Below are 14,312 nucleotides of genomic sequence, written 5' to 3'. Positions count from 1 at the left end.
GAACTAAGGGGCCGAGCCCAACTCCTGAAAACAACCCCACACCATAATCCCCCCTTCACCAAACTTTACACTTGGCACAATGCAGTCAGACAAGTAATGTTCTCCTGGCAACTGCCCAACCCAGACTCGTCCATCGGATTGCCAGATAGAGAACTGTGATTGGTCACTCCAGAGAACACCAATTGCTTCCACTTTGTTATAATCCCACTGACAGTTGACTGTGCAATATTTAGTAGTGAGGAAATTTCACGACTGGACTTGCTGCACAGGTGGCGTCCGATCACGGTACCACGCTGGAATTCACTGAGCTCCTGAGAGCGACCCATTCTTTCACTAATGTCTGTAGAAGCAGTCTGCAGGCCTAGGGGCTCGGCTTTATACACCTGTGGTCATGGAAGGGATTGGAACACCTGAATTCAATGATTTAGATGGGTTAGTGAAAACTTTTGGAAACATAGTGTATTATTAGCCCAAGTTAGCAATTATATATAGCCATATATGGTTCTTAAGCATAGTTTAATCAACAGTCAACATAAAGTCAAAGTTTTTAGGCTAACCTTCAGCTAATGAACATTTTGTTAGTCTATAACTTAAGGCAGGCATGTCCAATCTTATTCGCAAAGGGCTGGTGTGGCTACAGGTTTTCACTCCAACAAAGCAGGAGGTCACCTGATGGTATAATTGAAGACTAAGGCCGACTGATTTAACAAGCAGAATTAGGTGTGCTTCATCTTGTTTGGAGTGAAAACCTGCAGCCATACCAGCCATTTGCAAATAAGATTGGACATGCCTGCCTTAAATCACATCGTCCCTCTACAGATAAGACTGGACGCTCCTGGCTTAAGGCTACATTCAGCAGAAGCAACATGATGTTTAAAACAGTCAGTTCTAGCCAACCTTAGCATTATGTCATAGCTAATGTCCTAGTTGTGATAGTACTGTAAACCATGTTTTGGTGGTTTAATCTCTGCTGTATCTTTTTTATCAACAGCTCTGCTGCTACTAGTTCAAATTAAGGCAAGGATTCAGCTCCATGCAGCAGGAATTGAGAGTCTGGGTGAATTTTTTTGAAAACCCATAGTTGTGCATCTCTAAGTAGGGGTACCTGAACAAGTTGCGCACTTGCGCCCTCATGAGTACAATTCAAGAATGGTCCTCAAGTTGAATGAAAAATCCAGCTATTCCAATACCACGTTTATTCTAAATTAACTCTTTAAACAAAAGCATTCATAAAATCTCAGTCATACATAGTCCTGTTGGATCTCAGTCATACGTAGTCCTGTTGGATCTCAGCCATACGTAGTCCTGTTGGATCTCAGCCATAGGTAGTACTGTTGGATCTCAGTCATACATAGTCCTGTTGGATCTCAGTCATACGTAGTCCTGTTGGATCTCAGCCATAGGTAGTACTGTTGGATCTCAGTCATAGGTAGTACTGTTGGATCTCAGTCATACGTAGTCTTGTTGGATCTCAGTCATAAGTAGTCCTGTTGGATCTCAGTCATACGTAGTCTTGTTGGATCTCAGTCATAAGTAGTCCTGTTGGATCTCAGTCATACGTAGTCTTGTTGGATCTCAGTCATAAGTAGTCCTGTTGGATCTCAGGCATAAGTAGTCCTGTTGGATCTCAGTCATACGTAGTCTTGTTGGATCTCAGTCATAAGTAGTCCTGTTGGATCTCAGTCATACGTAGTCTTGTTGGATCTCAGTCATAAGTAGTCCTGTTGGATCTCAGGCATAAGTAGTCCTGTTGGATCTCAGTCATAAGTAGTCCTGTTGGATCTCAGTCATATGAAGTCTCGTTGGATCTCAGCCATAAGTAGTCCTGTTGGATCTCAGTCATACGTAGTCTTGTTGGATCTCAGTCATAAGTAGTCCTGTTGGATCTCAGTCATACGTAGTCTTGTTGGATCTCAGTCATAAGTAGTCCTGTTGGATCTCAGTCATACGTAGTCTTGTTGGATCTCAGTCATAAGTAGTCCTGTTGGATCTCAGTCATACGTAGTCTTGTTGGATCTCAGTCATAAGTAGTCCTGTTGGATCTCAGTCATACGTAGTCTTGTTGGATCTCAGTCATAAGTAGTCCTGTTGGATCTCAGGCATAAGTAGTCCTGTTGGATCTCAGTCATAAGTAGTCCTGTTGGATCTCAGTCATAAATAGTCCTGTTGGATCTCAGTCATATGTAGTCTTGTTGGATCTCAGTTATAAGTAGTCTTGTTGGATCTCAGTCATAAGTAGTCTTGGATTTCAGTCATAAATAGTTCTGTTGGAGCTCAGTCATATGTAGTCTTGTTGGATCTCAGTTATAAGTAGTCTTAGATTTCAGTCATAAAAAGTCCTGTTGGATCTCTGTCATAAATAGTCCTGTTGGATCTCAGTTATAAGTAGTCTTGTTGGATCTCAGTCATGTAGTCTTGTTGGATCTCAGTCATAAGTAGTCTTGTTGGGTCCCAGTCATAAGTAGTCCTCGGAAAAGGTTTGGCAAAGAATCAAGTATTCAAATACTGTGATAAACATTGCCATATTTGAAATGCTAAAAATACATCAAAAATGTACCCAAACGTTTCCCATGCAGTGAATCATCACTCTACATTTAAAGGTTATACATTTGAATCTATAGAAACATGGAGTGGCCTGCAGTATTTTGCCAAAATTCTTTGTTTATTGGATCATGCGAATGATTCGTCCAAACACCCAAAGAACATCTGTGTTTGGTCAGCGTGCTCACAGCATACAATTAAACATTCAGTGATTGGGTAGAACTTCATTTGCATATTATACACTGCTAAGAATTCAGGTTTGCAAAGGCCAATGCTGTAATAACGATTAAGGAACAATATTAATATTGTGCAGTCTTTGTCGGGTCAAGCACAGCTGGCTTTGAGTCACCACTCTCAGAGACCGCGGTTTGTCTAGTCTGCTGTTCATCGAGGCCAGTGCCATCATTCTGGCCATAAAGGTTTAGGCCACTGCTCTCAGGTGGCACTGAGAGCGAGCTTCCAATGCGGCCACACTGTGTCATAAGCTCATCTAAGCAGGTCATCAATCAGCTAAGCCTGAGGACTGAGCTTGCTGAAGCCCACTTTAACACCCAATTTGGAGGGAGCAGCAGTGATGCTATGCCACAAAAATGGATTCACTGTCTGTGTGCTGTGCAGATGGGTTTTGATCCCCACCATCTTTGCTATCAATCCAGCATCTTTACGGCTCAATCGAGAGATTCAGTTTGGTTGAGGGCTCATTTGCTCTAATTTTACCATTAGAAGTGATAATAATTGATCTTATGTTTGGCTATGTGAAATGCATTAATTACTGTTTCTCATTATGTAATCACAGAGGTCAGAATCATAATAAACTATAATACTGAATGTTATTCAGTGATATGAATGATATACAGCAATGTGCAAACATCAGAGACAATTAATTTAATTAATCTGCACTCAAAGTGGCCATTAAGTGCAAGTTATAAATTTTTCAGTGTCAGGAACAAAACGCTATACATATATATATATATATATATATATGTGTGTGTGTGTGTGTGTATGTCAGATCAAAACCTCATATCTCCAAAATAGGAACTTTACAGGGGAAAAAAAACATACTTTAGCTTTAATGTAAGTCAATGGAACCAGACATCTTATCACATCATTTTGGACTGTTTCTTATGGTTCGTTTATCAAGAAATATACACACAATATAAAAGGCAACATGCATTTTCACATTATGTCAAAAACTGAAAATCCCAAAAATAGAGATAAAAGGTTTTGTTCTGACATCAGTGAGATATACAGTATATCTAAATAAATATTAGGGGTGTAACAATATACAAATTTCACAGTATGATATGTATTTTTTTTGTGATTCATATTTTTGGTTACAGAATCAGAAAAGCAATGCTAACATAAGTTTCACATTTATTATTTCATTTTTTTGGCAATTCCATTTTTTTTCCTAAAAAAGCCAGTGGTGCTTGCTGAGGGTCTAACAACCCAATGCACTGTAAAACAACAACAAAAAATCTGCAAGCACAGAAAACACTTTATCAAAATGACCAAATTAGACCTACAGAAATTCAGCTTCAGTAACGCTGTCAATCATAACACAACTGAAATGTTTCCAGAGGATGCATAAAGGGGAATCAGCCGTTCTACCTTTTCAATTCCATGCAGCATAAACATTTACTGGTAAAAGTAAATTAACTTCTGTTTGAACAGCTAACTAACGCCACTGAGAAGTATTGGGAATTAGCTGTCTGTAAACTAGATAGCAATAAAAGATATGATTAAAAACTAGTGTAGTATAGCTATGACATAATCAGGTAGTCAGATAGCTAACTAGCCAGACAAGTTAACCACAGACTAACTGGAATGTGAGTCTATTCCATCCCCTTCCACAGTCTGTGACTGGCCTCGCAGTGTTTCTGAAGTTGAACGTGTTTTCTGAATTTGTAGCACTTTTGTAAAATGAAGGTCAGATGTAGTTATGATGAAAGTGGTTGCTTATTTTGCAGCGTGTTTATGAGTTTGTAACGTGTTTACATGTTACAAATGCAGGGCTCATAATAATAAAAGTAGACAAACAATTTGTGGACCATAAGGCTACATCTCATTATTAAGTGAAATGAGTTTACAAGTTTTTTACAGTCAGATCTTGTGTTTGTATATGAAGTCTGGCTGTTCTGGCTGAAAGGAGTGAGAGGGGAATTCCTAACATGGCTAAATTACTCCCAGCAAACTGCAGAATCCAGCACTCTACAAGCGAGTGGTTATCAGAAGCTATAAACATCCCTGCTGAGTTATTTGTTTTGCCCATTCAGAATCGGCACTTTTTAGCTGCTTGAAGTGAGGAGCTGATGTTTCCCGTATTTTCCCTTCACTCTGGTAACTGAGACGTTTGGGTGAGGTCTTTGCAAATGAGTTAGCGTAGTTGAGGCGTTAGTACTAGTACTTGTACAGCGGCAGCCCCCATCACCAATCAGTCAACCACTCTTTGCCTGTCATTGTTGCTTTTTGACTGAGAAACCGAAGTGTTCCCAAAAACGCACACACCTGGTTAAGCTGGGTTGCAGGGGGGTACTGGACCCTGTCCCAACGGTCATTGGGTGGAAGGCAAGGAAACACCTTGGACAGGTCACCAGTCCATCACAGGACAGATACACACACAGACATATACAGCCACATTCACAGCTAGGGGCAATTTAGCAACTCCAATTTGCATGTCTTTGGACTGTCCAAGGAAACCCACGCGGACACAAGGTGATCATGCAAGGCCTAAACAGAAAGGACCCTGGTTGCCCGGCCGGGGAATCGAACCCCAGCCGTTCTTGGTGTGAGGCGACACTGTGCCACCCTCATTTAAAACAGCATGGTTAGTTAACCATCCGAGGTCGACATTCACATTTTCCTTAGACACCATAGTGTAACTGTTACACCGTTTAAGGTGGTGCAGAAATTTCCAAGCTGCCTAATATGAAGCTAACTTCAGCTTAGCTCAAAGTAGCCTAACCAAGCCAGTTTTTTTGAGAGAGCTGCACAGTTTTCTGTTCATGCTTTAATTTGTATCAGTATCATGGATTGTGTCGAACAGATCTGTCAAACACATTGGCGTCGTTATATATTTTACAAAATGAAATGTAGCTATATTCGATTCACGGCGTGTCTCATGACCCCTTATCGAGATAAATTAATATTTTAAATGGCACCCCTACTAAACATAGTATGAAAAGCCCGTATTTAGTCTGTTCACTCTTTGCCTTTGTTACAGCTTCCATTCTTTTCAGGAGAGTTGCTTTCAGGTTTTTCATCAAAATTTGGAGGGATATGTTTCCTCTCCTCCTAAGTGTTCCTAAACACATTCAGTGATGTTGAGGTCTGGGCTCTTGGGTGGTCAGTCCATTGTTCTGTAAACTCCAGCAACCTCTCTGTTTGATTAGCCAATTCTATTTGTGTTTGTGTAGTTCGTTTGATTAGTAAGGGCTTCTTATCAGCTTCACATACTGTAGGAACCATAGTGTTGAGTTGGACAGAAGAAACGCTTGTGGATTTTTAATGTTTGTGGAGCTTAATTTTCTCTCTCTCAAAGATGAGCTCTTTATCTGATAGGTTTGGTGCTTTTACAAAGTGTTATATATATATACATATATATATATATATATATATATATATATATATATATATATATATATATATATATATATATATATATGTATATATATATATATATATATGTGTGTGTGTGTGTGTGTGTGTGTGTGTGTATGAAAATGAAAAAATGAATAATATGTGCTTATTTAATGGTGGTTTTGAATTGAAATGAAATAAATAAGGAGTGGTCTCTGACGTCTGTACAGTGTGGTAAAAGGCATCCAACACTCAGGGAGGTCCCAGGTCCATTGCCATTATCCAAATCGAAATTATTTCCAAAAAGAGGTGTACATTCACAGCGATGTATTTGCAGCATTACAGCAGTTCATTGCAGTGATGTGGAGAAAACACTGCATTTCTCTGTCTTCCTTTGTAATATTTTGAGCTGGTGATCTACTATAGCAGCAGATGAAAGATGAAATACAAAGTAGATCTGATGCCTATCACTGCACAAGGCTGATGACACCCAGTGTAAGCCAGTGGGTGAACGACAGGGCTAGGTAGTTAGCCAGCAGATGTGCAGCATGGAATTACGAGGGATCCGTAGGAGAAAGCTTGCTTGGGGCTGTAACTGAGCAGACTCCTCTGAAGGGAGGAAAATTGAAGCACTCTTTAAGTCCGGAAGCAGAAACAGAACATGTCCAAATGGGGTGTGGGCGAGCAGGGCATCCCCCCCAAGTGAAGATAGCAAGTGGTGAAAGGAGTAAACAAAGACATTTTCATTTCATAGGCCTCATGTGCTTAATTGCTGTCCCTTTCACAGTGGTGCCAATAGGAACCAGACGTCTAAAGTTTTTTTTAAGATTGCATGAAAATTATAAACGTGTTGCCTGATGGATGTGACACTGTTTTACGGTTTTATCAGAAGCTTTTGGCCTAAAATGTATCTACAAAAATATTCATGCTGTAGAGGTACATTCAAGCATTGTAAGGCAAAATAGTTCCCAAAACATAATTATTTGTAACGTTAATACATTACCACAGCTTTCTGCTACTGGCTGGCGCTGATGACTAAGATTTTGGAGGCGTGGCTGTGCAGATGACCACAGGCGAAGGCTCATGGCAGCACACGTCCTCCGAAAAAGGGACTAAAAGTTATTGATTCTTGCTATGGTCAGTTAGTTATAGTTATGTGTGTATATTACTTGTGTTGTTTGGTGTCGGTGACCGTGGCTTGAACAGAGCTCTGAGGCTGGAGCAGGTGCAAGGTGACCCAACAAAGGGGTGGAGGCTCGGCAGTGGAGGCACATCAGTGCGCCCGGCAAGAGGCTGGCGCAGTTGTAACCACTGAAGGTTTCAGTGCAGGAACACCACAACGGAGCAGTTGGTAAGTCAACGCTGTGAAAGAGAGGACGGTGCGTGAGCTTGGACTGTCAGGTGGACAGATGCTGGCCGAAGTGGTTCAGTGGTTGCCATGGGCAGCACCGGACAGCAGTGAGCAGAGAGGACAGGACAGGCGCTGCTGTTGCGTCACCCCCAGCTGTGCAGGACTTGACACGCCGTACTGTGGGAAGCTCTACCATATGCCAGAGGAGCCGTGGCAGCGGGGGCGTAGGGAGGACTAGGGTGCTTGCTGCCAAGGGGACTGTACATGTGCCCAAGGACTTGGCTCGAGCTGCTAGGTTGCTGGGGACCAGCTGACCTTTGAAGGTGGAGCTGTTCTACTACTGGCTGTCACTGGTACCTGAGACTTTGGAGGTGTGGCTGTGCAGATAGCAACACGCAAAGGCTCAATCCAACAAAGGGACTATAGGTCGTGTTATAATGTTGTTATATGTTAGTTTAAGTTATGTATTATGTGTTTTTGTGTGGGGGTCACCGTTGGCGCAAAGCACGTGGCCCCCTTTGAATTCAGTGCAGTTGAGTTGGTAAATTTCTCTATAATGAACCTTTGCACTCCAAACCTCTCTGAATGAATTTGTTTACAGCTTCTTCTCAATGACTAAGTCATGCAGACATTTTTAAAAACCAGTGGAGTTTCTCATAATTTATAGTAAAACCTTTAGCTTTGAGCGAAAGCCTTTGTTAAACATGTTCCATGTTCGACTGCACGGCCGTATCACTCGCTACAACGTGGTGAAACAAAAAAAAGGTTTGGTTTTTGAGGTGTGCTGTTCTTTTTGAGGTGGAGAACAGAGGGAAGGGACCTGCCCACAAAGGGAGTGAAAAAATTTTGAGAGGCCTGCATGAGAATGGAAAAGAAAAGACCAGCTCACATCAAAAAGCAAGAGAGGTAGAGAGAGAGAGGGAGGCAGAGAAGAGGCTGTAGAGGAGAGATGGATAAATACACTATTTGAATTATGTAAAAGAGGTGCGTGGGTGAAAGCGAACAAACTGTATGTGTGTGTGAAAGAGGGAGAGGGTGGCAGAGAGTCAGAGAGAGAGAGAGGGAGAGTGGGGTGAGGAGAGAGAGAGGAGGGAAAAGATGGAGGGGAAGAGAGTGCGAGAGAGAGAGAGAGAGTGATAGCTGAAGAGACAGTGGGTATTTACAGTCTGATTTATGTAAGGGTTAGCATTGATCGGTTGGTGGAAAAGAATAGAGAGGGAAAAGCACAACGCCAGTGGGTTGATCCTCTTTGCTCGCGTTCGCGTTCCAGCCCAGTGGACGAGCCGGCCTGCTGCTGGAGCTCGCCCAACCCCTGACGCCTCCACATTCATTACACTGCCCATTCATTTGTTTCCGTTGCTCTGGACCTAATGGTTTTAATGCATGCTCCCGAGCAACAAGCAGATCTCAGCATCCACATCCATCACATATACAGCACACGGCATACAGCTACGCCTCTGGAAGCAGACACAAACTCAAGGACGCTGGTCAGCTAGCGCTTTGTTTGCCAGCAAGGCCACTTGTGACTGCAGTTAGATGGCAAAACAAAACTTACATTACTAGCATGGTTGGCGGCAGTGAAGTGACACAAAAGTGAACATAATTTTGTCTGATAACCATAAACTTGCCACAACATAGTGCTACACACCTGTAGCAAAAGGCGTAGGTAACTGACATGGTTGGCAGCAGTTGGGTGACTTCTATGCAGCTGCAGTTAGCCAAAGAGCTAACATTGCAGTTAGCAGGCTGGCTTACTCGTCTAAAAAAACAGTAAGCTACAAACTTGATTGACTGCATATCATGCAGTCTGTCTTTCAGTGCTTATTTATAGCCAATGGGGCAAAGGTAAAATGTTCCTGTTTAGACACTAGAGTGTCTAAGCATGACTATATTTTGGTTTTCAAAAATAAGGACACGGGAGGCAGGAGGGCAGCATGGGGAAAACTGTAGACAGCCAAATCCTTGACATTTGGTGCAATTTTTACGTTCCAAGAAGAGAATATGTCCTGGAAAAAGAGAATTTATAGTCACCCTAGTTAAATTGGCATTTCCTTTGTTTTGGGATAGCTACTCTTTCAGAGGTCAACACAGCAAAATAGTAGTGTTACCAGTCAAACACTTAAAATTTGTAAGTTGAAAATTTAGCATGCAGTGTTTATTGATGTCATGAAATTGAAGGAAATTCTTCTGAAATTTATGTAATTTCACATGCAAAAATTCGCTGACAACAACATATGACTGGGCATTAATTCAATCGCTGAGGTGTAAACCTGGTAAAGATGGTGCATTCCCTTTTTTGCTTAAATGGTTTCCAGTGCTGTATGTAACACTTGGAGGCAGGGTGTAAGTGCAGTCATATTTACTGGAACACATAGTAGTTATCTAGAATATTGGTCAGAGTACAGTCGCTGTTAACATAGACTTATTTTTACTCAGATAACTTCAGAACCAGGTAGACAAAACTAGGAGACTGGAAGAAGTAGGAGACATGAAGCTAGGAACGCATTGTATGGCTAGGAATAGGAAGACTTGCCCAGACAAAAGGACAAACACTGTGCATGTCCACAGACTAGATTAGACACAAATGGATATAGACTAAGAAACAAGACACGCGAGGTACAAATGACGAGCAGGAAGAGCCAAGGCAGATCCAGTGTGGAACGTTGCAAAATAAGCTCAGCATGAGAGAGAGTCTGTGATAGATGCCCACCTCTAAGATTGTGCTCCCGATACCCATAAAACACCCTCAGGTAATTGAGGAGGCGGGGCAGTTTAAGGATCTGGATCCTGGCCAGAGATGTACAGTAAATCTGGAACCAACTCTGGAATTGGCTCGTGGACAAGACAGTTTGGAGTTGCATCAGGGATGGATGCCAGGTCAGGATCATGGATGGAGAGAGGAACAAGAAGCGCAGAAGTAGAGACAGAAAGAAGAGCTAGAGAAACAGTAGCTAGAGCAGAGACAGCGTGGGAAACAGAAGCAACGGGGTGAGGGGCCAGAGACTGCGACTGGGACAGGGAAAGAAGCAAGAGATGGTGGTGAGTGACAGAGCGGGCAGCTAAATTAGGCATGAGGTCTGAGACAGAAGCTAGTTCAGAGAACTGGGCTGGCTCAGAGAGAGTAAGACAAACAGGAGTAGAGAGGGAGAGAGAGGGGGAGCAGGTTTAGCAGTATCATCAGTAGAGGCAGAAATAGAGGCTGACACAAGGGCAGGACATGTGACTGGTACTACAAAAGCAGGATAGAATCTCTTGCAAGGACAGGATGGGTCTGGGGGGGTTGGGTGACTCACTTTCAAAAGAAGTGGGGTAAAATTTATTGCTTCTGAAATGAGGAGAAACTCTGCATGACTTGGCTAAAGCTTGCTAGGAGAACAGTGATGAGAGGAGGCTGTCTGCAGTACCCACCAGATATCGAAAACCAAAACACTTGTAGTCCATGTCATATCTATAATGTAAAAACGTCACAGCAAATCTTTTCATGAACAGTCGTTCTTTGGACTCTGTGTGCCCTGCTGGGCTCTGCTCAGATAGCTAACTTTGTCAGCCTCTACTAAAATACTGCGTTAGTGTGTTCTTTGTAGTAAAAGCATTTAGTGGATGGTGTGGGTTGTGACAGTTCTCTTCCTGATCACAAAGTCATGCAGATTTCACTTTTTGGAAGATGTCCCACCCTCCAGGCTGAAATGGAGACTTTAGCTCAAATATGCTGGGGTGGCGGCCCAGTACTTTGAAAAGTGCCTGGTCAAATGCCAGCTCACCACAGTTGTTCTGGTGATCAGGGGACTGTGTTAGAGACTGGACATGCTTGACAGGCTGGATACTGCCCTGTGGCTTGATGGACATGTATTGGACACAGGAGCCAGTGCAGGATTTGGACTGGAGTCTGTTCCAAAAACGAAATTTGAGAATTGTGTCACAGCAGATACAAAACACTGATGTTCATGACTTTATTCTGGAGCACTAATTGATAACTCGGTCTGACACAGGGTCCTTCAGCAGGACAGGAGCTGGATCAACAGTGGGACAGGAACTCAGTTAACTTCCATGGCTGAGTGGTTGGGGTCGACATCAGAGGCTGGATAGGATTCACAGAGTCATCAGGAAAGGAGGCTTGAACCAAAGGGTCAAGGAGCAGTGGTGGAGCTGCATTATTCAAAAACCTTGGAGAAAACTAAGATATGTGATGTGCTGTTGCTCTGGAATAGGTGCTTGCTTTTGGAGTAAAATGCCAGAGGTCTGTCGGATTAGAGTACTCGTAGGCTTGCTGCAGTAGTTGGTGGTGCAGGGGACTTAAGGTCAGTGTAGCATCCGTGGGTAGCTGTGCTGTCTGAAGGCAGTGCTTAGGTTCTAGGCAGGAAAACAGAGATCTCTGGAGCAGCCATGGGCATGCGACATGAACTACAGGAGAACCCTGGGATGCATCTGAGGACACCTTGTCATCATTTCTCTCTCTGAGGATGATCTCAGCTTGTTCCCAGGACGCCTTAACTGCTGCTTTAAGTTTCTCAGAAGAAGGCATCTTCAAAATAGACTGAAAGTAATTGGCAGATTGCATTATGAACAGTCTATTATGATAGACTGTTCAGATTCCCCTTTGCAGCCCAGTACCAAATTATTAGGTTTAGCAAAGACTTCTGTAACACTTTGAGGCGTTAGGCAGGTTGTGAGCACACAGTCATTTATTTGAGAACACAGTTACTATCCAGAGCAGTTGGCAGTCAGGTCAGAACAGTTCAAGTGGTCACGGTCAACAAAGGCATATCCATATTTAAATAAGCAGAGAACTAGACAGACAAGATCACCACCAAGAAAACATGAAAATAATAAGTACTGGTGACTAGGAGAAGCTAGAAAATATGAAAAAGGGAATGGCTAGGAATTGCAAGGCAAAACCGCATACTAAACAAGATAAAAGCAGAACACTGGGACTTTATGTACACAGACTCCAAACTAGACAAAGTGAAACATGCAGCAAGCAGACAAGACACAGGTGGTACAAATGTTGAGCAGGAGCTGCTTATTTGCATATTCATATGACAATCTTTGCTGAACATGTTGCCCTTCGACCAACACTTCATCATGGTGTTCAGAAATTAGTGCATTTATTGTGAAAAGGGACACAGTTGGACATTTAAGGGAAAAAAAATACACAAAGCTGCAAAATACACAAAACTTTGGGACAGGCCGATACTGTTGAATAGACCTGGACTCGAGTGTGGTTAAAGTTAAGAAACGGGAGAGACTAACCTGAAATTTGCATTTATTACTTTATCCACACATATAAAAATTGTTCGATTTATTTGTATTACACCTGGAACTGTAGCTGATATCAAACTCATTTGGGATGATTGCTGTTTCAGGATAACACTGATTTGTTCATCTCTCTCTCTCTCTCTCTCTCTCTCTCTCTCTATCTTTCTCTCACTCTCCCTTTTGCACAGACCAAGCCCGTCTCAGGAGGAAGAGCATTGCCACCGGCAGGCAGCCCAGCATGGAGACCCCTCCCATTGCCCCCCCTCAACCCTTCCGACAGTCCGTGAGTACCCCACCTCCCTCCCGTACTCGCTCGCTCCCCCCGTCCCTCTCTCTCTCCCTCCCCCCCTCCGCCTCTCCGCCCGCCCTCCAGCGCACCTGCCGAAAGGCCGCGGGGACCCCACCTCTCTGTCTCCCTCTCTCTCTCCCTCTCTCTCTCCCTCTTTCCCTTTCTCCATCCGCCATTGCCCCCCTATCTTGGTCTCAACACCCCAAAAGGGGTGCCACCACCCCACCCCTTTGTCTTTCTCTACCTCTGTCTCCATCTTTCTCTCTAACTCTTCCTCCCTCACTCCCTCCCTCCTCTCCCATCGAGCCAGGGGACTGGAAGGTTGCACCTCTGCCCTCAATTGAGGTATGTGATACTGAAACTAGGCCTGGCCTTTCACGAAATGATTAAGCCATTCTGTTCTTTAATCTAGATTGGTGGTGATATTGGCATCAGAGTCTAGGTGTGCGCCTTTAATTTGGAGGATAGGCGGGTAGAAGTACTCTAGCCATTCACATCCATCACTGGGTGGAGTTTTTTAAAATCACCATTTTCAGTGGTTTTTTCATGTGGATGGGAAAACACAGCTTTTTAAAAAAAAAAATACTGACATCACTCAATTAAGTGTGCGTGTCTGAATCTCTTTGTTCATTGGGCTTGCAGCCTGAAATATAACACGACTCTGTTGTTTCTAAGTGTTTAGCAATCTGAGAGTCATTTGGGAGTTCATAACATGATAATATGATGATGTTGAGATGTCAGAATGTACTGCGACTAGATCTCAGAAATGAGATGATTACAAAATACTTCAGTAGTTCTAAAGATATGTGACTTAATGATCATTAAAAAGTCAGAACTCTAGGACTGTGTCAGTGTTTCAGGGTCATAACCGTTGCAACCCTTGGCTTTCTTTCGCTTTTTAAAGTTTATATTTTCTGGCAAGAATCGGGCAGTTACGGCTTTCTGATGGTGGGCAGGTCAAAGTCTGCTGTATTTGTAACACACCATTGTCACATTATTAGAAAATCTTTGCTGTAGCTGTACAGCTCTGTATTTTACACAGTGCACATGGTCACAGTGTTATTATTACCACCTACAGGGCTGTCATACATTTTCAAGTAACTTTTGCATTCTGAGATTTTGAAAACGGAGGGGGAAAACTTTTTTACAATACCTGGATTTGTGCACAAGGTCTCAGACTCAAACCTGAGAAAGAAAAAGGTGTGTAATTATCAGTGATTCTCACTACCATTACGATTTTTGCCCAAAATCGCTCAGCCCTACCTGGAAGTGCTAGGAGCCGTGTGGCGCGGCGTG

The 14,312-nt window shown here is 42.9% G+C and overlaps 1 protein-coding gene across 11 annotated transcripts in view; it reads left to right on the top strand.

The window, feature by feature from the left end:
* Positions 1-14,312, top strand: part of syngap1b (synaptic Ras GTPase activating protein 1b) — a 183,262-nt gene that overhangs the window by 113,902 nt on the left and 55,048 nt on the right. For all 11 annotated transcript variants that reach the window (XR_005129590.1, XM_037534099.1, XM_017708749.2 and 8 more), the window contains one exon: positions 12,916-13,010. Coding sequence is in view for 10 of the 11 variants with exons in the window: in XM_037534099.1 (XP_037389996.1) it covers positions 12,916-13,010 (95 nt within the window). In the remaining variant the exon portion in view is untranslated. The remainder of the gene's footprint in view (positions 1-12,915; positions 13,011-14,312) is intronic.

This window comes from Pygocentrus nattereri, chromosome 24, assembly GCF_015220715.1.
Source record: "Pygocentrus nattereri isolate fPygNat1 chromosome 24, fPygNat1.pri, whole genome shotgun sequence".
NCBI classification, from domain to species: domain Eukaryota; kingdom Metazoa; phylum Chordata; class Actinopteri; order Characiformes; family Serrasalmidae; genus Pygocentrus; species Pygocentrus nattereri.
This window is presented reverse-complemented; position numbering and strand designations above follow the sequence as displayed.